We start from the raw sequence: 23,779 nt of genomic DNA on the forward strand, positions 1-23,779 counted from the left end.
AATAAGCGAGCGTAGGATTGGAACCACAGCCTACCCTTATTTCCTCGCAAGTTGCTCTCACAGATCTGAATAGGTTCTACCTGGCAAGTGAATGTGCATTTGGATTGCAGCCTTACTTCAGCCGGGAACCAGTTTTGGGGGAAGGGGGGGTTGCTGCCTCCCCTTAGTAGCTGGGGCGACCTCCTTGAAAAGCAGCTTTGCAGGCAGAAATGCAGCAAAGTGGAAAAGATGGAAGGAGAGGGAGCTGCATCTGTTGGATTTCTGCCTGCCCTGCAGAAGTTCAGTGCCCTTTCAGAAAGAAAGGAAGGAAAACCACGGTCATCGTTGCAGAGCTCCGGCTATTGGGCGGTATAGAAATGTAATAAATAAATAAATAAATAAAGCTATCGTCGGCTTTAGAAATTAAACAATATTATGCGGGAGACAAAAGCTCGGGGTCAGTCCCTGGCATTTCCAGTTACAGGTGCAATCCTAGGCATGTTTCGAGAAAATGAAGTCCTACAATTCCCAGCATGCTCCAGCCGGCATGACTGACTGGTGGATGCTGGGAGTGGTAGGACTCCCCCCCCCCCCCCGTCTAAACGAGCATAGGATTGCGGCCCCAGAAGTCTGAGAAAGGCCTGTCTCTGCTCAGGACTCTGAAAAGACACTGACAGCCAGGCTTCTCCAATGTGATGTCATCCAGACGTTTTGGACTACAACTCCCAGCATCCCTGGCCAAGTTTGGTGCGACTGATGGAGGTCGTAGTCCAAAACATCTGAAGGGCACCAGGCTAGGAGAGGTTGGAATAGACAATGCTGGCACTAGACAGATAGTCTGGACCGGACCGGTAAAAGGCAGCTTCACATTTCCACCGATAGTCTTTTAATTGTCCCGTCTCAAAGCCTCCTGGGAATTGTAGTTTTGATGACACAAATAACAATTGCTAGGCCTCTCCAAAGAACCACAATTCCCATAGTTCCTCGCGAAGAGAGCGCGGCGACGCAATCTTTCTCGTTTCGACTGCTCCTGCCTTTCCCCCCCGTTCGTGGAAAAATCGATAGCCTCACATAGGCGCCACGAGAAGCGCCAAAGGCAGAGCGGCGATCGATTCCTCTGGCCTGCCTATCCCCCCTCTCTATGGTGACTTTCGCCTCTCCTCGGCCTCCTCAGAGACTACCCAATAAACGCGCCTCCTATTGGCTGACGCCGATGAAGGCGGGTGCTGATTGGCTACGCGAGCGGAATCTCTCGCGCTCCGTTCAGGCGGCTGTGGTGGGCTGGACTTCTGAGGGGGGACAGAAACGGGCGGCGGAGGGGAGAGGGTCGGGCGGCGGCCACCACCACGACGATGTCGGCGGCGGACGGTGACGGCTGGGACGGAAACCGGCAGCGCGGAGGCGGCAGCGGCGACGGGCCGGCGGCTCTCGCCCCGCACGGGGGTCTCCTCAACCGTTTCGTCAGGCTCCCGCCGGGCCCGGGCCGAGGCGGTGAGTGAGGGAGGGAGGGCCGCCGCCGCCATGTTGAGTCCCCCCCCGCAGACCCTCCCCACCTCGACGTGGGGCGTGGCCTGATTTGGGGAAGGGGCGGGGCCTTAACAACAACAATAATCCAAAGAATTGTTCCAAAATCCATTTTAGCAGCCCCTTTATTAGGTCAAGCAAAAGGTGACAAAACAGGAGATGGGTGGGGTGGGGGGAAGTCTTGAACTTGAGGGCGAAGTCACAGGCAGACTAGCCTTGCCCAGTGCTTTGGACTTCGACTCCCATCAGCCCCAGCTGCCAACGCCAATGGTGGGGGGGTGCTGAGAATCGCAGCCCCAAACATCTGGAGGGCGCTAGGTTGGGGAAGGCTGGTGTTAGATGCTCTCACCCTGCCCCCTCTTTGGAAAATCTCGCCTGTTCATAGAGTCATAGAATAGCAGAGTTGGAAGGGACCCACAAGGCCATCGAGTCCAACCCCCTGCTCAATGCAGGAATCCACCCTAAAGCATCCCTGACAGAGGGTTGTCCAGCTGCCTCTTGAAGGCCTCTAGGGTGGGAGAGCCCCCAACCTCCCTAGGGAACTGATTCCATTGTCGTACTGCTCTAACAGTCAGGAAGTTTTTCCTGATGTCCAGCTGGAATCTGGCTTCCTGTAACTTGAGCCCGTTATTCCGTGTCCTGCACTCTGTTGAAGAGATTTGGAGATCTCGGAAGCTGGCACAGTTTTTGGTGAACTTCGGGTTGACCTAATAACGGTGTTACCCTAATATGGGTTTTGGTGTTTTTCTTTCTTTTGTGTTTTTTTGTGTGTGACAAGAAGAACGCTTTTAATTTTCAGGTCAGGCAAGGCTTAACCATGCCTATTGTTTATTAAAACATTTATATCACGCCTTATAGCACAAGGATCTCAGGGTGGCGTACAGATAAAATGCGTTATACGTGGGGCTGCCTTTGAAAACGGTCCGGAAGCTTCAGCTGGTACAAAACAGGGCAGCCCGTTTACTAACAGGGACTGGCCGGCGAGATCATATTACGCCAGTCCTTTTACAACTTCATTGGCTGCCAGTCCAGGTCCGGGCCCAATTCAAAGTGCTGGTATTGACATTCAAAGCCCTAAACGGTTTGGGGCCAGGTTATTTGAAGGAACGCCTCCTCCCATATATACCTGCCCGGACCTTAAGATCATCTTCAGGGGCTCTTCTCCGTGAGCCCCTGCCAAAGGAAGTGAGGCAGGTGGCTACTAGGAGGAGGGCTTTCTCTGCTGTGGCACCCCGGTTGTGGAGAGGTCCGCCTGGCGCCTACACTGTACTCCTTTCGTCGCCAGCTGAAGACCTTTTTATTCTCTCAGTATTTTAACACTTAATTTTAACTTAAATTTAAATTTTACTGTTTTAACTCTACATTTTAATTTTATATCAATTTTGCTGCGTGGTTTTTATTCTGGTTGTGCTTTTTATATTGTATTGTGTATTTGTGCTTTTAACCTGTTGATTGTTTTACTATGATTTTAATTTTTGTGAACCGCCCAGAGAGCTTCGGCTATTGGGCGGTATAGAAATGTAATAAATAAATAATAAATAGAACAATAAATATACAGTTCTAAAACAAATTAAACTGTTAATATATTAAAACCAATATGAAATTTTAAAATAGTAAAATCGTGTTTAGACAGTGGATTTAGCCATCAAAGGCTTTGTTAAAAAGCCAGGTCTTAATCTGGCGCCGAAATGAAGCCAGTGCCGGCGTCAGTCGGGCCTCCAGGGGAAGGGCATTCCACAGCCAGGGTGCCACCACAGAGAAAGCCCTCTCCCACGTCCCACCATAGCATATGTCTTGCGTTGATGGGGCACGGAGAAGGGCCCCTCCGACAGTTCTCAGTTCTTGGGTAGGCAGAGATAGGGAGAGACGCTCCTTCAAGTATCGAGGTCCCAAGCCATTTAGGGCCTTAAATGTTATTACCAACACCTTGAATTCCAACTGGAAACATATTGGCAGTCAGTGCAATTCCTTTAAGACCAGTGTTATATAGTCTCTCTGAGATGTCCCAGTTAGCAGTCTAGCTGCTACATTTTGTACTAGCTGCAACTTCCGAGTTGTCTTTAAGGGCAGCCCCACGTAGAGTGCATTGCAGTAGTCTAATATAGAAGTTACCAGTGCATGTATTACTGTGGCTAGGTTATTTCTGTCCAGGAAAGGCCGTAACTGATGGATCCCAAGCTGGCCCCAAGTACTCCGGGCCACGGAATCCACCTGGGCCTCCAGTGACAAGGATGGATCTAGGAGTACTCCCAAATGATGCACTTGCTCTTTCAGAGGGAGTGCAGCCCCATCCAGAATGGGTCGCTTACCCAATTCCCGTGCTCGGGAACCATCAACCAACAGAGCTTATCAGGATTCAGCTTTAGTTTATTAGCCCTCATCCAGCCTACTACAGCCTCCAGGCACTGGTCCAGCACTTTCACCGCCCCGACTGACTCTGACAATAAGCAGAAAAAGAGCTGAGCATGATCAGCATACTGATGGCACCCAACCCCAAAACCCCTAATGACCGCTCCCAGCGGCTTCATGTAAGTGTTGAATAGCATGGGTGATAGAACAGACTCCTGTGGCACCTCACAGCTCAATAGCCATGAGGTGGAACAGGAATCCCCCAATACCACTCTCTGAAATTGGCCCTGCAAGTAGGAGCGGAACCACTGTAACACAGTGTCTCCTACTCTCATCTCGCAGAGTATTCGGTAAGACACCATGATCAATGGTATCAAAAGCTGCCGAGAGATCCAGGAAGATCAGCAGGGTAGTACTCCCCTTGCCTTTCACCTGGAGTAGGTCGTCGATCAGAGCTGTTTCAATGCAGTGCCCTGGCCTGAAACCAGACTGAAATGGGCCTAGATAATCCATTTCTTCCAAGAATGTCTGAAGCTGCCCAGCCACCACACGCTCAAGCACCTTGCCCCCAAAGGGAATATTAACGATGGGGCGGTAGCTCTCACATATCTCTGGGTCCAGGGAGATCCTCTTCATGAGAGGGTACACTACAACCTCTTTCAAGGCAGCAGGCACCACTCCTTGAGAAAGTGAGGCATTTACCATCCCCTGAACCCACTCAATTAGCTATGGAGCCTCCATGTATTGGGGCAGTTTACCTCTGAATCTCTTGCTGAAGGGAGTGTACAGCAAAAGTGAGGGGCTGCTGCTGCTGCCTTCATAACTTGCTTATGGGCTTCCTCGAGTCATCTCTAGGTGGCCACTGTTGGACATAGAATGCTAGCCTTTCTAGGTATCTTAGACTACAACTCCCATAATCCCAGAGCCAGATGAAGGACACTAGCTTGGGGATCACATTGCCTTATACAAAGTCAGATGCTTGGTCCTTCCAGCCTAGTGTTGTCAACACTGACTGGTAGCAGCGGCATTCCAGGGTTTCAGGCAGGAGTTTCTCCAGCCCTCTCTGGAGATCTCTTATGCCCTGCTTTCCCAGCTCACGTGAGCTGCTCAAAGCAGCTTACAAATATGTATTTTGTAAAAAGAATCAGATGCAACAGTTAAGGGAACAAACACAGAGAAGGAGATGAAATCCTTGATGAAATCACAGAGTTTTCAAACAGTGTCGGAAAACTGTTAAGGTAGCAGCTGAATACATCTCCCAGAATAGGGAGTCCCATAATGTGGGTAGTATCATAGAGAATGCTCTCCCACATCCACCCACTGAGCCACTATTTTGCCCTTGGCTCATGATGATTTTCTTTAAAAACCGAGTAGATTTGGCAAACCTATTTATATATTTATTTATTGCATTTTTGTACCGCCCAATTGCCGAAGCTCTGTGGGTGGTTCACAAAAGTTAAAACCATCAGACACAAATCAAAGTATAAAACAAACAACAGTATAAAACAAACAATCGTATAAAAACACAATAAAATAATATATAAAAGCACAACCAGGATATGAAGAGATTTATACAGATTTAAAATAGAGATTTAAAACAGCAAAGTTAAAAATTAAGTTGATATACTGTTAAAATACAGAGAAAATAAAAAAGTCTTCACCTGGTGTTGAAAAGAGTATAACGTAGGTGCCAGGCGAACCTCTTCTGGGAGCTGGTTCCACAACCGGGGTGCCACAGCAGAGAAGGCCCTCCTACTGGTAGCCACCTGCTTCACTTCCTTTGTCAGGGGCTCACGGAAAAGGTCCCCCTGAGTACGAACTTAGGGTCTGGGCAGACACATATAGGGGGAGGAGTCTGCCCATCGCTACTCTACAGCCTTTTGAGGAGAGACCATATTGATGAGGCTGAATCCCAAATCTTCAGATGACTTCTCCCAGCAGTTTCATGTAGATGTTAAACAGCATGGGGGCTGAAATGAGGCATGCTGGGACACCATAGACTATGGTCCCAAGCAGAAGTGTTCTAGCCTCACCTTCTGGAAGCTACCCTCTAGGGAGGACTAGAACCACATCAAAAGCTGTATCCCAGTCAGATGATTCAGGAGGATATTGTGGTTGATGGCATCAAAAATCATTGAGTAGTCTAAAAGAATTTTATTTATTTATTTGTTTGTTTATTTATTACATTTCTATACCGCCCAATAGCCGGAGCTCTCTGGGCGGTTCACAAACCAGTGGGAAGGGGCGCACTCCCCCTTCACACAGCCCCAGTTCCCAAGCTATTTCAGGTTGGAAAGCAGAAATGTGTGTGTCATTTAGTCCTCATGCAAGGGCATTACTGGAGTTGTTTGGATGGTGATTTGGTCAAGTGGAGCTTGCCCAGAAGATGATAGAAGGTCCTGAGGCTTCAACCATTCATTAAACTAAGCATGTTCATCTTCCCTTTGGCAGCCAACCTCTTCTAACCTGCCAAGTGTGGAAGATACTTTATTTTTGCTTCCAGCACTGTGTTTATCTTGATTTGAAACAGAAGTCACAGGAAGTGGCAGGCACTTCAAAAGAATCGAGCTCACTGACAAGAGAGCCGTCTCGGCAGGACTGAGGCTGGATCAGTGCAAACAATTGCAGTAGCTGCTGGATCCCCCCTCAAGCTCTATGAGCTCCATGCCTGCATAGCAGGGCTAGCAGTTGGGAAGCCTTCAGGGTGCATAGATTTTGCCTGTGACCTGATTAACATTATTGCTTTCTAAGGACCGGAAGGGATCCAAATGGATCCTTTGCTTCCAGGGCTGCCAAAAGGAGGGCAACCAGGATGATTAGGGGTCTGGAAACAAAGCCCTATGAAGAGAGACTGAAAGAACTGGGCATGTTTAGCCTGGAGAAGAGAAGATGGAGGGGAGACATGAGGGCACTCTTCAAAGACTTAAAAGGTTGTCACACAGAGGAGGGCCAGGATCTCTTCTCGATCCTCCCAGAGTGCAGGACACGGAATAACGGGCTCAAGTTAAAGGAAGCCAGATTCCAGCTGGACATCAGGAAAAACTTCCTGACTGTTAGAGCAGTACGACAGTGGAACCAGTTACCTAGGGAGGTTGTGGGCTCTCCCACACTAGAGGCCTTCAAGAGGCAGATGGACAGCCACCTGTCAGGGATGCTTTAAGATGGATCCCTGCATTGAGCAGGGGGTTGGACTCGATGGCCTTGTAGGCCTCTTCCAACTCTGCTATTCTATGATTCTATGAAAAGCCTGGAACCCTGAGGGCCCTGGATGCATGGACAGGCGGCTCTCCCTTAGATGCTAGTGGTAGAAGTTGATGACTGTCCCTCCCCATCTCTCCCATGGGGAAATCTCTCCCAGGTGTGCCACATAAAGGCAAGGCAGACTCTAACGTGGGCACAGAGGGCTAGCGTGCCCTTTGACTCTAACATCCTAGTCCTGCTGTTAAGTCAGATCCCCTGGGCAAGATGGTGCTGCTGGGAGGAGATTTTGAAAGATCAGGAACTGGTCAAGGCTGTACCCAACAAAACACACCTTATTTTGCATTCTAGAGTCAAAACATTGCATGTGAAGCCTATTTTGGGGGGTTTGATTGCGAAGCCAGTAAATGACCGTGGGGAAAGCCACTTTGAGTGAGGGAGAAGAGAAGATTGAGGGGAGACATGATAGCACTCTTCAAATACTTGAAAGGTTGTCACACAGAGGAGGGCCAGGATCTCTTCTCGATCCTCCCAGAGTGCAGGACACGGAATAACGGGCTCAAGTTAAAGGAAGCCAGATTCCAGCTGGACATCAGGAAAAATTTCTTGACTGTTAGAGCAGTACGACAATGGAACCAGTTACCTGGGGAGGTGGTCGGCTCTCTCACACTAGAGGCCTTCAAGAGGCAGCTGGACAGCCATCTGTCAGGGATGCTTTAGGGTGGATTCCTGCATTGAGCAGGGGGTTGGACTCGATGGCCTTGTAGGCCCCTTCCAACTCTGCTATTCTATGATTCTGTGAGAGGGTTTGGGCAGGGAAACATGACTGGAAGCCAGAGGTGGGCGGGAAGCCAACTGTAGCCATGCAGAATACTGCAAGCTCGTGGCGCTTTTTAGACATGGTGCTTGCATATCTCTCGAGGTCTAGGATTTTTCATTGAAAAAATAACAAATCCTATTGAAATTAATTAGAAGCTGAGATCCGCAAGAATTTGTCCTTGGTGTCATGGAACTGGAGCTGCTACTTTTCTGAGTACTGTCTCCATCATGATGCCTGCCTCGCACATTCCCTGACTGTCTTCCTTTGTTCCACCAACCAACCAACCATGCAAGACGTATTTTCTCTCACGTCCACTTACAAAGCAGTTGTGTCTCTGTTCTAGGCCACAGAGTCCCACCAGCCAGAAGCGGCCACCGCTGCGTAGCAGACAACGCCAACCTGTACGTGTTCGGAGGATATAATCCAGACTACGACGAGTCTGGAGGGCCGGAGAACGAAGACTACCCACTGTTCAGGGAGCTCTGGCGATACAACTTTGCTACTGGCACCTGGCATCAAATGGGCACCGAGGGCTACATGCCGCGAGAACTGGCATCCATGTCGCGTGAGTGCAAGGGGATGAAAGTGCTTTAGTAGCTCAATGTGTAGCACAGAGTCCTAACAGCATCTGTCCCACCTGTGTAAGGGAGCGACATCTGGAGTGGAGTAAGACTGGTATGAGACTGTATAAGTCTCATAAGTATAAGTATACTGGTATGCAGACCAGTATAAGACTGGTATGCAGACAAGCTGGAGCGTGTTCAGAGGAGGGCAACCAGGATGATCAGGGGTCTGGAAACAAAGCCCTATGAGGAGAGACTGAAGGTTGTCACACAGAGGAGGGCCAGGATCTCTTCTCGATCCTCCCAGAGTGCAAGACACGAAATAACGGGCTCAAGTTAAAGGAAGCCAGATTCCGGCTGGACATCAGGAAAAACTTCCTGACTGTTAGAGCAGTACGACAATGGAATCAGTTACCTGGTGAGGTGGTGGGCTCTCCCACACTAGAGGCCTTCAAGAGGCAGCTGGACAACCATCTGTCAGGGATGCTTTAGGGTGGATTCCTGCATTGAGCAGGGGGTTGGACTCAATGGCCTTGTAGGCCCCTTCCAACTCTGCTATTCTATGATTCTATGATTCTAATCGGTTTTATGTATTTTATAGTATTTTTGTATTTGAAGTTGTTCCCTGCCTCAATCCAGAGGGAGAGGCGGGTAAGAAATAAAGAAATAAATAAAATTATTATTATTATTATTATTATTATTATTATTATTATTATTATTTCATTATTATATACATATTTTCTTTAACTGTCACCAATCAGATCTGCTTCCCTTGGTATTCTATGAGGAGAATAGCATTCTTTTCCCTCAAGCCATTTCAAGATCTGTGTTGTTATAACCCTTATACCTAACATGGTTTGTTGAAGTCCAGTTGTGGACAACTAAGTTGCTGAAATGGATTTGATCGCAGACGTTTATTTATTTATTTATTTATTTATTACATTTCTATACCGCCCAATAGCCGAAGCCCTCTGGGCGGTTCACAAAAATTTTGCTGGATACTGGTAGTCCCCTGGGCCAAATCTGCGCTGTGGATAAATTTATGAAGGAGCACTTTTCTGTTCTGGTGCCACTGTTTTGGCTCACAGGATTCCAAAAGGCGTGCCCTCCGCCAGTGATTTTTAGGTTGGGTTTCGGGGGCTGTTCTTTCTTTTCTTTTCTTTTTTCTTTATATTTTTTATTTTTTTAATACATCCAAACAATACAACAATACAATATAAAACAATACCCCATAATACACATAATATAAAGTAAACAATTTAATAAACATATGTTCCAACTTAATTCCCTTTAACATTATCATAATTAACATAAGTGTGGTCTCTCCAACCACAGGATCTTATTCATATTTCCCAAATCTCATTACTTCTTCTGGAGGTGTTTTCCCTCTCCCCTTTAATAGTACAAATTCTAAAAACTGTTTCCATATTCCTTCATAATCATTCATTTTTATCATTCCTCTTCTAACTTTTATGTTACATGTTAATTTATCATTAATAGCAATATCCCATATTTCTTTGTACCAATCTTCTATATGATAATCCCCTTGAACCTTCCAGTTCCTAGATATCATTAGTCTTGCTGCTGTCAATAAATTCGTTATCAATTCTTTTGTCTCTTGATTGCATTTCAATTCTCCATACACTGATAACAATGCCACTATAGGTGTCTCTTCAATCTTCATTCCTAAAATTTCTTTTATCTCTTTAAACACCATTTCCCATAATTTTTGTACAAATTCACATTCCCACCACATATGTAAATACGTTCCTTTCTCTTGACAACCTCTCCAACATGTTGCTGAATTCATCTTATTTATTTGATTTAATTTCACAGGGGTTAGGTACCACCTCCAGAGAAGCTTGTAATAATTTTCTTTTATCCTCACAGACATATTTCTCAACACTTTCCATATCCCTATTTGTTCCTTCAAGTCAGTTTCCCATACCATCTTGCCTACACTTTCTGTCTCTCCCTTTTCCACTAATATTCTATATATTTCGCTCGTTAAACCTTTTATTAGTTTGTTTTCTCTTTTCTTTTTTCTCATTTTTTCCCCCCGGGGGCTTTTCTCTCATCCCCTTTGCTTAGGGACTGCTAAAGCTTGGGACAAGATATTGGACGGAGCTGCGTCCTACTGTAGCTTTTCTGGAGGGACGTTGTATTTGATGGGATGCATTGTGCTTGAATCATCTGGAGCTCTTTGCACTGCGGGAAGTTTTTCTTTTGCACAGCCAGATCTGTATTATGAAATACAGATCTGGAGGGCAGCAGTGGTAGTTTTTATTACTGTTCATTGATGTGGGTGTTTGGCAGGAAAGCAGTAAAAAAACAAAAGTTTTATATAAATAAAGAATTGGTGACCAGTGAAAATTATACATGTCAGTTGTTTTCTGTAGTACGTTTCCCTCTTGTGGCTTACCTGCATGCCCATTCACTCTGCTTGCACGTGGAATATATGCTGCTCACACCTCCGTTCACACTCGGCACTCACGTGTGCCTTTCACGCAGAGGCGCAGTTAACTATCGCTGTGAAGTGGCCGCCTCCTTCCTTCCCTTCTGCAGTGATGTCAGTTCTTAGTTATTGCGGAACAATGCAGTGGAAAACATCCTCCAGAGCTTCTCTCAGGTGGACTAGCAGGCGCCACACCTGCACTTCAATGTTCTGTGTTTTGTTTTGCCAGTTGTGCTGCACGGCAACAACCTCTTGGTCTTTGGGGGCACCGGAATCCCGTTTGGCGAGAGTAATGGCAACGACGTTCACGTCTGCAACGTGAAGTACAAGCGCTGGGCCCTGTTCAATTGCCGAGGGAAGAAACCAAACCGTATATATGGACAGGTACGGAGAGGTGCTCTAGTGCACCTGCGGCAACTGTGAGCCCAGGCTTTAGGAAGCCCCTTTAAGCACAGATCTGAAAGCGGCATGTGGTGGTATTTCTTGGACCCTGAGCCCAAAGGGTACTGGAGCACATATAGGGGTGTCAGCTTCACACATGACTTGAAGTGAAGAGACCTAGGGATTTCATTTGAGCCACAGTTCACTAGGGCTTAACCCTGAGGTAGAGGGAGCAAAATAAGATGCCTCAGAGCATATGCAGAGTGTTTGTCCATTTTGCTACTACTCCAGCCCCATACATCTAAGACTAGAGAAACTAGTTCAGAGGAGGGCAACCAGGATGATCAGGGGTCTGGAAACAAAGCCCTATGAAGAGAGACTGAAAGAACTGGGCATGTTTAGCCTGGAGAAGAGAAGATGGAGGGGAGACCTGAGAGCACTCTTCAAATACTTAAAAGGTTGTCACACAGAGGAGGGCCAGGATCTCTTCTCAATCCTCCCAGAGTGTAGGACACAGAATAACAGGCTCAAGTTACAGGAAGCCAGATTCCAGCTGGACATCAGGAAAAACTTCCTGACTGTTAGAGCAGTATGACAATGGAATCAGTTTCCTGGGGAGGTTGTGGGCTCTCCCACACTAGAGGCATTCCAGAGGCAGCTGGACAACCATCTGTCAGGGATGCTTTAGGGTGGATTCCTGCATTGAGCAGGGGGTTGGACTTGATGGCCTTATAGGTCCCTTCCAACTCTACTATTCTATGATTCTATGATTAATACATTTTATTTTGCAATATTTGTATGTCAATTTTCAACCTTAATGGTTCTCAAAGCGGTTCACAATAATAAAGACCAAACATATAGGCGGGTAATATTACCCTCACAGCGACAGATCCAGAATTCCAGGTGCTGTCAGTGGCATCAAACAATTCTGTCATGTGGCTCTTGGCTCGGCTCTCCTGAAAGGCCGCGTGGCCAGGCGGATCCTTGGGGAGAGAAGCCTTTTCCCGTCCACCAGGTGTTCCTGCTGCCACTACTGTCAATCTGAACAGACGATGTCAACAATTCCCAGTCCTTAGAGGCGTTTGCAGCAGTGGCTATGTAGTTATTATTCTTGGAGGCTGTGGTAATATTAATTCTGGAATTGGGTAAACCTCAGCTCTTTGCTTGGCGAACTTGGGCTTCTTGTGGGGTAGCAGTATTGCTTATCCCCTACAGTTTGTCTCCTAAAGAAACCTCATCCACTGAGAATTTTTGTGTGCATTCTTTAGTGTACTCACTAGTGAATAAATTCCATTGGATTTGGTAGGGTTCTTTTTTTTAACTTAAAATAACAATTCTAATTTTTTTAAAAAATAAAGCTTTAATTCTTCAACTGATATCCCAAATCAAGCATTTAACGATAAGAAATGCGTAAGTAAATGGCAACCAGAAGTTGCAAAGAAGAGTGCGAGGATAACACGAATAAACCAAATGAATGCAGAGGACATGCTGAATATCTAGGCCTTCACCCACCACCTCCATTAGATCACCCCAAGAATTTTAGACCATTCCTCTCCGTTATTGATACCTTATCAGTGATCCGTTGTTTAAAACTGTTCAATTTAGCTCAGTTGTTTGTTTCTGAGTAAACACATTAAGTACTGTTCTACATTTGTTCTGAGAAGTGCCTAGGAGAATTGGATTTAAAAACATTGGGTGAGAACAGTTAGAACAGAGATTGACTCACGAAGAGGTTATTTTGTGAGTGTGAATGTAACCAGCTGGCAGTGGATCTCCGCTAATTGGCCTTAGTGTTTTGTCTCAGGATTAGTTGTTGCTCCCCTTGACGTATGTACGCTCATCTGTATTTTTGACCTGTTTTAGCCGTAGGGCACAACGGTCAGTACGTGATGACGTTGGCAATCTGTATCAATCAGGATGTACTAGCAAAGTCAATTGAGGGCATGTGGTGTCGGCAGGAGGTCTGCTTTGCCAATTGCCAGGGTGGGAGATGGCCTGTGAGCTCATCATGCAGGTTGCCTTGAGTTTCATCATGGAAGGCAGGCAGGGTATCCGTGAGAATGGGATGAGTGAGCTTTGTCTCGAAACCCCCACCCAAACGTAGAATTGTGTGTGTGGGTGTCCCCTCACCCACCCACCCACCCACCATCTTTTAAAATGGCTTTAAGTGTCCATTTGTGTACAGAGGAGAACTGTGTCGTGTTTCCCAGAACACTCCTGCTTTCGATGGGAGGCAAATGACGAGGCTTGCTAAGTAATCCACAAAGCTTTTATTAAGCAACAAACAGTCTCTTCTACCTGAAGAGAGTGTAACCTCTTGGAAACGTCCCTCTAGGCAAAACTATGCAAACTAAGCAAGAAAATTGTGCGTTCAAGAAGAATAGGAAGCCACTTCTCAAATGCCCGTAACTTTAGAGAGCCTTGTGCGGAGGCAGGTTCTGATGTAATCAAACCGACTTTCTCACGCCTTCCTTCCGCCCCTTTCATTTGAGCTTCCGGCGGACCCTAGCATCAGCTAGCTTGTCGGGACGCTCACCTCTGGAAGAAACCTCACTTCCCACTGAGTGTGTAGGATTTGGTCTTGAGGAGATAAGCTCTGGAGAGGGCTGACTCCCAGCTGGGGAATCGCCCGTGAGAGCTTCCTACCCCGCTGGTACAGGCTGGCTGGTGTCTGGCTCTGCATCTTCTAGTTCTGAATCTGATTCTGTTTGATTACCTGAAACATCTTCTCCCAAAACAGGGGCAGTAGGGACATGAGAAACTATCCTTTGGCTGCCTTCATGTGGTGGTGCTTCAGTATTCCAGCAAGGCTTTCCTTTTCTCTCCCGTTAGGCTATGGCTATCATTAACGGATCCCTGTACGTCTTTGGAGGCACCACTGGCTACATTTACAGCACAGACCTGCATAAGCTGGACCTAAATACCAGGGAATGGACCCAGCTGAAGCCAAACAACATGCACTGTGACATGCCAGAGGAAAGGTGAGCTTGGACAGGAAATGGGTTGGCCTCCAAATGCCACCTGCTGCTTAAAACTGGTTGCAAGCGGACCAGTCTGCCCTCCCGTTGTCTCCTTCATATCATCATTATCATTGGTAGTAGCAGCAGTATTGTCAACCTATTACGTACGTGTAAGTTACAATAAGAAAACATTCATTTGACAATGATGTGGTGAGTACTGCCATTCCTTAATAATACCCCCACCCCAGATATAACCCTCAACTGTAAGAACTTTCCCACCCACCTCTCTCTCTATGTAGGAAGCCTTTTTATGTGGAGTGAGGTCTTTGATCCATCTAGCCCAGTGTTGTAGACACTGACTGGCAGCAACAGCTATCCAGGGTTTCAGGCAGGAGTTTTTCCAGTCCTACCTGGAGATGCCCGGGATTGAACCTGGGACCTCTGGCATGCAAAGCAGCTGCTCTCCCACTGAGCCACAGCCCTCTCCCCTCCGTTCCCACCAAGCAAACGTTCTGGCGATAGGTCTCTGATGTGAAGCTGAAGGATGTACGAGGTGACCAGTCATATAGAGAACCTCACCAGAGGGCTGGAGGAAACACTTGATCTATCAATTCCAGCACGACCTTTCGCTGGCAAAATCAACTGAGGGAAAACTCGTTCATTTTTTTAAAGAGACCTGCGATGAGCAGGAAGGTGAGGCTATAAATATTAAGTCCGGCTTTGTCCCTTCAGATACAGGCATGAAATCGCACACGACGGGCAAAGGATTTACATCTTAGGAGGAGGAACGTCTTGGACAGCCTATTCCTTGGACAAGGTAATGCAATCAGCTGCAGAGGCCATTGGCAATTTAAGAGAGAGAGAGAGAGAGAGAGAGAGAGAGAGAGAGAGAGAGAGAGAGAGAGAGAGAGAGAACGAGAACGTAGCAACTGCTATAGAAGGAACTGGTGCAGTTTGATAATCAGAATGCTGGGGGCAAGAACTGGGTATTTCGCACTCAGATCCCAGCTCATGCAGAGAGTGGAGTCATCCAGCGGGTAGGGTTGGGCTGGGTGTCTAGGGCAGGGGTAGGGAACTCTAATTGGGGGTGGGGTGACAGGCCAGATGGTGGGGGGAGGGGGCACATCCCCTGACGACACCGGATGCCTGCTGTCCTCTCCAGTCACTGGGAATGGCTGCTGTTATCCCTGACAAGTGACCGGAGAGAAGAGTGGGGTCCCTCTTCTCCCCTTTAGCCTTCGGGGGTGGGCCACAGCGAGAGGGGCCTTGCGTGAAGCCCCACAAGTTCGATGGGGCCAGTCTGGCAGGCCAGATTGAGGCTGGAGGTTCTTCATCCCTGGTCTCGGGACTCCAGGAGATCCCAGTTCTGGTCCTTATCATTTATTTCATTTCGTTTCTGCCCCATAGCCGAAGCTCTCTGGGCAGTTTTCAAAAATTCATTAAAAAAAACAAATACAAAACGCAACGTATTAAAAACGGTCTGAAATTTTTAACATAGAAAAGTTTAAACAATGTTAACAGCTAAAACAATTTAAATAAGCAATTTCCCCCCTAATGGAGCTGTTCTGAAACCGCGGATGTGTATGCCTCATGATATCCCACATCCACGCGATGGTGTGGCGTTCTCGCTTTTGCTTTCGGTTTCCTCTTTACGAAAATGACCTATCTACTAGGATGTGCGGAAGATGATAAAATATTGGACACCGTAAATACTGTAAAAATAATGGAACACAAACTAGCAGGCCGTTCTCCTGCGCAGGCTGCTTTGAAATGAATAGTAGCCTTCCTGATTACTCTAATTGAGCTTGTGCAAAATGCCTCCTTAGCAGATCGTGTTCTATGATCAGTGGCAGGCAGATTACACATGAGTTGGGGCAAATTCCTTGTAGTCCAAATGCCTCTGTTTCCAATCCTGGATTAATTTTCTGCTTCCTTCAGTGGTGGTGAAAATGAAATAGCGTATGTTGTTTGTATGTAGGCAGGGCTTCCAACTGAATCGTGTTCCAACTGAGGCATGTCAATGTCATGTGCCAAACTCGCGTTCTCTCTGCAATTGGCCGTTAACAGACAGTGTTGCCACATGCCTTTCCGGGACCGTCTTATGTTCCTGTCTTTGAGGGACGGGCCGTAGCTCCGTGGTAGAGCCCCGGCTTTGCAAGCAGGCGGTCCCAAGTTCAATCCCTGGCATCTCCAGTTGGGGTGAGGAAAAGAATCCCTGGAGAGCCGCTGCTGCCAGACAGTGTCGGCAATACTGGGCTGGATGGACCAAGGGTCCTTTCCTGTGTCCCCTATGCGTGTTCAGAGGAGGGCAACCAGGATGATCAGGGGTCTGGAAACAAAGCCCTATGAAGAGAGACTGAAAGAACTGGGCATGTTTAGCCTGGAGAAGAGAAGATGGAGGGGAGACATGAGAGCACTCTTCAAATACTTAAAAGGTTGTCACACAGAGGAGGGCCAGGATCTCTTCTCGATCCTCCCAGAGTGCAGGACACGGAATAACGGGCTCAAGTTAAAGGAAGCCAGATTCCGGCTGGACATCAGGAAAAACTTCCTGACTGTTAGAGCAGTACGACAATGGAATCAGTTGCCTGGTGAGGTGGTGGGCTCTCCCACCCTAGAGGCTTTCAAGAGGCAGCTGGACAACCATCTGTCAGGGATGCTTTAGGGTGGATTCCTGCATTGAGCAGGGGGTTGGACTCGATGGCCTTGTAGGCCCCTTCCAACTCTGCAATTCTATGATTCTAATCTGGATATCTATGTATTAATTATTCATTTAATGCTATTTGTGAACCGCTTATATTAAATAAATTTATCAGCGATGTACAAAAACAGGTCTTCACACAGAGAACAAAATTCACTTCTTGGAAATGCCTGTGGGAAAGGTATATTTTCAGTTTGCGCTGCAAACCCAGCCTAATTTGCAGTGGTCTGCAGCGCCAGATACCTTTTGTAGACGGCGTAGTGGAGAAGCGCCTGGATGAACCTGCTGTCAGAGGCCTAATAGCGTTGATTTCCTTCTGTCACCTTTTAAAACCCTTGGTTGCAATTCTGTTCTTTCTGTTCCTCAAGATTCATGCCTACAACCTTGAAACAAACACCTGGGAGGAAATTGCAACAAAGCCTCATAAAAAAGGTAAGGCTTTTTAAAGATAGGCAGGGTTTGAAAAGGGGAGCATCTTTGTAGTCAGAAAGTGTGTGTGTGTGTGTGTGTGTGTGTGTGTGTGTGTGTGTGTGTTTGTGTGTGACAACTTCAAAAGGCATCTACAAGCAAGGACGCCTTTATTTTTTTCATGCTAAATATTCCTCTGTTCATGTTACCGATCTTTAGATTCCGATTCTTCATGGAAGTTTGATTTGTCGTTTTTTAAAAAGTATGGTGATCAGCTAAGATTTCAGAACTTGTAAATTCATTTAATTTGTGTTCTAATAGGATCTTAATTTTGGAATGTTACCTCCCAACCTAGGATGTCTTCTCTTATTATCTTAATTCGGATTTATTTTTCCTTTATACATATCAAGTCAGGATAGCGAAGGTGCTGCAAAACCCAATTTTTATTGGCATACTCACAATCCTAAAAATTAGTTTTGCAGAGTGTTCCACAGTGAGCCCAAATGCTTACATAAAACTGCTTTGTGATTTCTTTTTTTTTAAAAAAAAATTAAAAGCAGAATAAAAATTCTCAGAAATAAATTAAATAGACACACACACACGTCTTCCTTTTTAAATATGCTTCAAAGAAGTAGAAATTGTCCTTGCACTTCTCTCTTCTTCATTTGTAGGGATGGAAAGGGCAATTGATGTTTAACCATTTTACAAGTTCTTCAGAGTCAGGAACAAGGAGATTTCTCTGGATATCCAGAGAAGTCCTTTTTCCTTCTGATTGCCCCCCCCCCCAAACACACACACCACTTGAGGACCCCCCAAAAACTGAGCACTGTTGTCTTCATTTCCGTTTGCTTACAATCAGATTTTTTGTTCCAGTTTTCCCTGCGGCCAGGAGATGTCACAGTTGCGTCCAGATAAAAAATGGTAAGAACAACTGACTTTGAACATGTCAATAGCAAAGTTTCCTGTTTATGGGGATTGAAACCCTAACTGGGTTAAATTGCCTGCAAGCCTTCCTCTCCTCTACATGTACTCATACCCTTGAGCTACTGTGTGGTGTCTTGGAATGTTCACGAACATTCTAACTTCTGAGGGGAAATATCAGTCATAGTGTTGGAAAAATCAGGGCAGCTGGTATGAGAGAAACAGAAGGCTGGTTTGACTGGGAAGAAATCTTCATGTAGACCAGGAGTGGGGAACCATAGATCTGCGGGCCAAATCTGAGGGTTACCCAGAAGGGCCTGCCCACTTACCCACCCCCCACCCCCAACACACATCTTTTGGTGGTTTTCCCAGTTTTCTCCCCATTCTAAAAGATTGAAATGCCTCACTCAGGATATTTTTCAGGAGCCACTCTTTGAGGCCAAGTTTTGTCTTTCGTTTTTTTACTTCAAAATATCAAACAAGATTTATGTGACAAGATCTGGTATTGAGAGCACAGACTATATCCAAAAATACAAAGTAATAGCTGTACTAAGCAAAACACTTGTCAAACAGCGTCCTTAGAATTGTTTCAGGATCAATGTCTTTCCTTAAAAAGAGTAAAATGTCTTACCCATATTACATTTCTGAGCAGGTGTTCTCCTCCTAAAACCCCTCAGCTCAGGTCCTAATATTTATATGATTTCTGATGAGAAGTTTATGTGCTTAACTAAGAAAGGGACTTAAGCTCAGCACTCTTTAACAATGAATTATTTTTACCAAAATTCCCTTCTGTGACCTGGGAATAATATATTTATTTCATTTGTTTGGTCAGCACTTCTGAGCAATGGATTTCTTTTAAGTTTCCAAAATGGGATACTTGACTTTAGGTGATACCTAAAATTCCCTTCCTTGACCTCTAAACCTGGTTCACATGTAACGACAAATCATGGGTTAATTAACCCTTAATTTGCTGTGCACAAGAGTGGGCGGGCTGTGCGGGTGCATCCACCACATTTTAATCAACCTACGATCATTCGAGTTGTAGGTTGTTGAGTGTGATGTGTGAACCTGGAGCGCTGGGTTCTTTAGGGGTTAAACAACCCAGCAGAACTCTTGCTTATGCATGGCAAATCACGGGTTAAAGCCTGGGTGAACGGGCTGCTATTATCTCTGGGCTTGCTTAGTTACGAACTGCTTTCGATTCTGTTCGCTCCTGAAAATATTTAATTTCATTTATGTCATAAGCCGGAAATATTAACAATACGATCTTTGCTACCTAACTAGCCAGCCTTTTTTCAAACTCCTTATCTGAACCAGATGGGTTTAGGTGGAAAGGATTCATCTTAACTTGTCACTTAGGTTAACAATTGCAGGCTAAGAGGCGAAAAGTTATAGCATGAGTCTTAACGCGGGTGGGGAAACTCCATCTTGGCCCTCTTGCGGTCCCCAGATGCCCCCTCCTCCCAAGATCCTGAACAGAATGAGTCTGTCTGCTGGAACCAAAGAGATTCAGCCTTAATATGAGAGTGTATCTAGTATTTCTTAATGTAGGCAATGTAATATTTAGTAATTATGAGATCTAAGTTTGTTAGTCAGCCTGTTATACAGCTTGTTGTAAGTGCGTTTACAAAATTCAGAAAGGGACAAGATGCCAAAATAAAAATGCTTAAATAAGAGTAAAAACAAACAAACACGGGCAAAAATAAACATAATAAGAGCAAGAAAAGGGACGTTGGATCCTTATTTTCCTCTTCTATCCATGACATCATACCAGTTAAAGAAAATTCTCGAGATCTGTTCTAGGCAAGAACAGTTCTGTTCTGGGAGCATCTGTGGTAGTTTGTTTCCACAGAAAAGAATCTGCCTAAGGTCTCTTGTGGTCTGTCAATTCAGATGTTTTTGTCTGCGGAGGCTATAACGGAGAAGTGATATTAGGAGACATCTGGAAACTGAACCTGCAAACTTTCCAGTGGGTGAAACTCCTGGCTATTATGCCTGAACCTGTTTATTTCCACTGTGCTACCGTGACGCCGGTAAGTGGCTGTAAATTTCATTCCCCTCTACAAGCCCTCTGTAACTAAAATGGCTCCTAAGATGGGAGTGGGCAGACTAACCTGCCGAAGTGGAGAAATACATTTCTGTATCCTGGAATCCTATACAGTATATCCCCCCTGGTCCTCTAAGGAAACGTTGCCACTGGCAAAGCCACCATGAGGGGCTGCCAGCTAGCTCCCCACCCTCACCCCAACCTGACTGCAGCTTTTCAGGAGCTGGACTCTCCTCCCTTTTCCTCCCCACCTGATCTGCTCTCCAAAGCCCCCTTCCCAGCTCTGCCCAGACACTCTGGGAAGCAGCAGCACTTGGTGCCTGGAAGAGTTCTGTGTGATTCTTTGATAGCCTTGAACGTGTAGCTGTCATCGCCTGCCCACACCTTAAGAACTCAGGGCAAGGCGGAAGCAGAACGCCCTGATTTATAAGCTGGCACTATCTCAAGGTAGCTGTGTATGGCCCCCAAATGTTTTTTTAATCATTTATCCCTCTTGCAGGTGTTTAATTTACCTGAGTTTAAAAGGCACTTGGGGGCGGGGGCGGCTTGATTTGGAATTTAGAGTTGTAAGTGTCCAGGAGCAGGGAACTGTCTTCTTGCTTATGTTACGCTTGTGCTATGTTGTGGTTGTGGTGGTGGTGGTAGCAGTAGTTGCCAGTAGAGAAGTAATTTATGGGACTGGATCTCAAAGTAAAAAGCAGGTTCTCTTATGGTGGGAACAACAAAATGTACTGTCAGGAATTGTTCTTATGGAGGTGCAATGAAATAATTCCACTGCACTGTCCTGCGTGCCTCTGAATCATGTCCTTGAGGAGTGACTTGTATTTTCTACCTATTCCTAACAGCCTGCCTCCATCCCTGCAAAGACCTCCGGGTTTTGTTTTGTTTTCTCCCAGCGTGGTGCCTCCAGATGAATTGGATTACAACTGCTGGTTGAGAATGATGGGAGCTGTAGTCCAGCACACTGGAAGGCTGAGCTAAAGGGCCCCTTCCTCTTCCCCCACACTAACGTTCTTTTGTACATCAGCTGCTTCCTCCCAAACAAGGGAGACTCAGGCAAAGGTGTGTGGCTTTTTGAACCCTCTCCCTCTTTGGGTGAACCATGAATGAACCTCTGCCAGAGTTTTCCCCTTATTCCCCAATGGAGCAACTCCTTTTCATGAGCCTAGTTGACGAGGCTCATGAAAAATGGGAGTAGCTGAGGCAGGTATGGGTGGAACTCTGTCAACACCCAGGGGGCTGCACGTACCGGGGGGGAGAGAGCCATTTTCTCGGTTTGGCTGTCCTGGGAGCAGGTCAGTCCCTTCAGCCCTGTTCAAAATCAGTTGCTCACAACCTGCTCGAGATCCCCAAGTGGTACAGGCAACCACCGAGATGCTTGAACGCTTCCTTTTGTTACAGTCAGAACGCCTGCTCGGTGTAAAATGTGAGTGCAGGCAGTGAGAGGGCCTGGAGGCAGCAAGCAGCCAGGCACCAGCCGTGACCTCTTCTCGTTCTGCTTCCCCGCAGGCCGGCTGCATGTACGTCCACGGCGGTGTGGTGGACATCGTTCGGAACAAACGGACTGGCTCTCTCTTTAAGATGTGGCTGGTTGTGCCCAGCCTCTTGGAACTGTCTTGGGAGAAGCTACTGGGTTTTTTCCCTCACCTAGCAAACCTCACCAGATCGCAGCTTTTGCACCTTGGACTCACACAGGGACTCATTGAGCGCTTGAAATGAGAACCTCCCGCTCTTAAAACACTAAAAAGTGACTCCTCTTCCTTCCCCCTGTTCTCTCTCTGTCTCTCTGTCTCTATTTATGAGTCCTGCAGAAGATGGCCGCGAAGGAGGTGGCCAAAGCCCTGCTCCAAAGCCTTACTTGGCAAAATACATCAGATGCCTTTCCTGTGAATTTTTATTTTAAAGTTTATTAAAGTCAGCCTTTTTTTAATTTATGGATACCTATAAATACATCATGAACTAAAAGATGCTGTTGCTGAACTAATTTGTACTGCTTTTGCTGCATGCTTGTAAGTCTTCAGTGGGGAAGGAGGGTGGACGTTGTGACTCGCCTTCCCACGCCGGTCTCCTAGATCTCGTTTTGTAAGATGTGCTGAAGTGCATTGAACACTCTGCAGCCGTTCCAGCGGCCGGCTTTAAAGAAGCATGCTGGGCTCAGTCCGGATTCCATCGTGGCTCCTCTCGCCCTGGCTGGCTCCACTGGTATGAAGTGTCAAAAGACCAGACCAAACCAACCGCGCGTCTTCGGCGGGCAGACGTTGCAGCTGGAAAAGACGTCGTGACCTTCTGAAATGTGTTGTCATTTCTTGCCTTTTCATATTGAAATTTCCAATCGAAGGCTTACTTACTCTGGCTTCAGCGCAACTGTCTGTCCTGAACGGCGGCAGGGAGGGGAGAAGGACGTTTACCCACCTGCCGTTTCTACTCACATCCCACTTCGGAGGAGTCAATGGAGCAAGAAAACTATGACGAAATCCGTGCTATTTTTCTCCCCGTTGCAAGTGTGTGTGCGTGAATCTGGAAATCCATGATCAGTGCTGTAGCTGTTATCAGCCGCTAGTTTTTTCTTCAGTAGATACTGGACGTCACTCTGCGTTCTTGCTTTCACTCCGATTGTTTTAAGAACCCATTTCAGTGGGCCCGCGTTCCCCAACACAGGGCAACGTAATAACTGATCATTCATTCCCAGGAAATGCCATGTTGTCACTCCTGTGTCTTTTTCCTTTCCTGCACATGGGCGAGACGCCTGACATTTTGCTGTGAACAGTATTTGCCTTCTTTTTTTAAAAAAAAAAAGTGCTGGAAGTAGAAACCATGTCTGTGTCTTAACTGTTGTGTTCCGAACGGCTGTGAAAATCAGTTCTGTAGAATGTATACCAAAACGCCATCAAACCAAGCATCACACCTAGCTGGAGAAGCTGGGCGTATGGTTTTATTTTTTGTTTCCCCCCCAAAAATTGTACATGAAAACCTGTTCGTGGTTCTTGTCATGTGTCCTTTTTTTTTTTTAAACTCGGATCGGAGTATGCAATGCATTCACGTGTAATATCAAGCTATGGTGTGGGCCTGACAGCACGCACCCGCTCCTCAAGGGCTATACGTAGGGATGTCCATCTCTGATTATGGTGGCAACCCTGTAGTTTGCCACCACAATTGGGGCTTTGATCCCATAACACAAATGTGACCTGGCTTTGAAACCACAGTGCCATCGGAATTGGGTGAACACAGGCACTGTGTGTGTGGGGGGGGGGGGCGTTCTCTGCCTCCGGTCTTGTGTGTCTCTGTATTCAACACCACCCAGATCCTCATCTAGCAGTTATTGCCTCTAACTTAATTTGTGGCAGAATGAAGTGGTGGGGTTGACAAGTTTGAATAGTGCCCTATGAGCAAAAATAACTCTGTGCACACACACACACACACACATATATCACATTGGGGTTAAAGACTCTCTTCTCTTTGCCATCCTCTCATGC

General features: G+C 46.4%; 1 protein-coding gene across 1 annotated transcript; it reads left to right on the plus strand.

Moving 5' to 3' along the window:
* Positions 1–1,323: 1,323 nt before the first annotated feature.
* KLHDC10 (kelch domain containing 10) lies at positions 1,324–23,087 on the plus strand. Its single transcript, XM_063134625.1, has 9 exons — positions 1,324–1,470; positions 8,214–8,435; positions 11,118–11,272; positions 14,102–14,250; positions 14,962–15,046; positions 17,299–17,362; positions 18,212–18,259; positions 20,153–20,292; positions 21,816–23,087. Exons 1-9 carry the CDS (start codon positions 1,332–1,334, stop codon positions 22,023–22,025), a joined length of 1,212 nt encoding a protein of 403 aa, XP_062990695.1. The 5' UTR covers positions 1,324–1,331; the 3' UTR covers positions 22,026–23,087.
* The last annotated feature ends 692 nt before the right edge of the window (positions 23,088–23,779 follow it).

This window comes from Elgaria multicarinata, chromosome 9, assembly GCF_023053635.1.
Source record: "Elgaria multicarinata webbii isolate HBS135686 ecotype San Diego chromosome 9, rElgMul1.1.pri, whole genome shotgun sequence".
NCBI lineage: Eukaryota > Metazoa > Chordata > Lepidosauria > Squamata > Anguidae > Elgaria > Elgaria multicarinata.

Excerpts from the sequence above, each read along its gene's own strand:
- KLHDC10 (XM_063134625.1), top strand. The coding sequence starts at position 1,332 with ATGTCGGCGGCGGACGGTGACGGCTGGGACGGAAACCGGCAGCGCGGA. Across the intron at positions 14,251-14,961 it reads TGTGACATGCCAGAGGAAAG|ATACAGGCATGAAATCGCAC; the intron begins GTGAGCTTGGAC and ends TTGTCCCTTCAG. Across the intron at positions 20,293-21,815 it reads ACTGTGCTACCGTGACGCCG|GCCGGCTGCATGTACGTCCA; the intron begins GTAAGTGGCTGT and ends GCTTCCCCGCAG.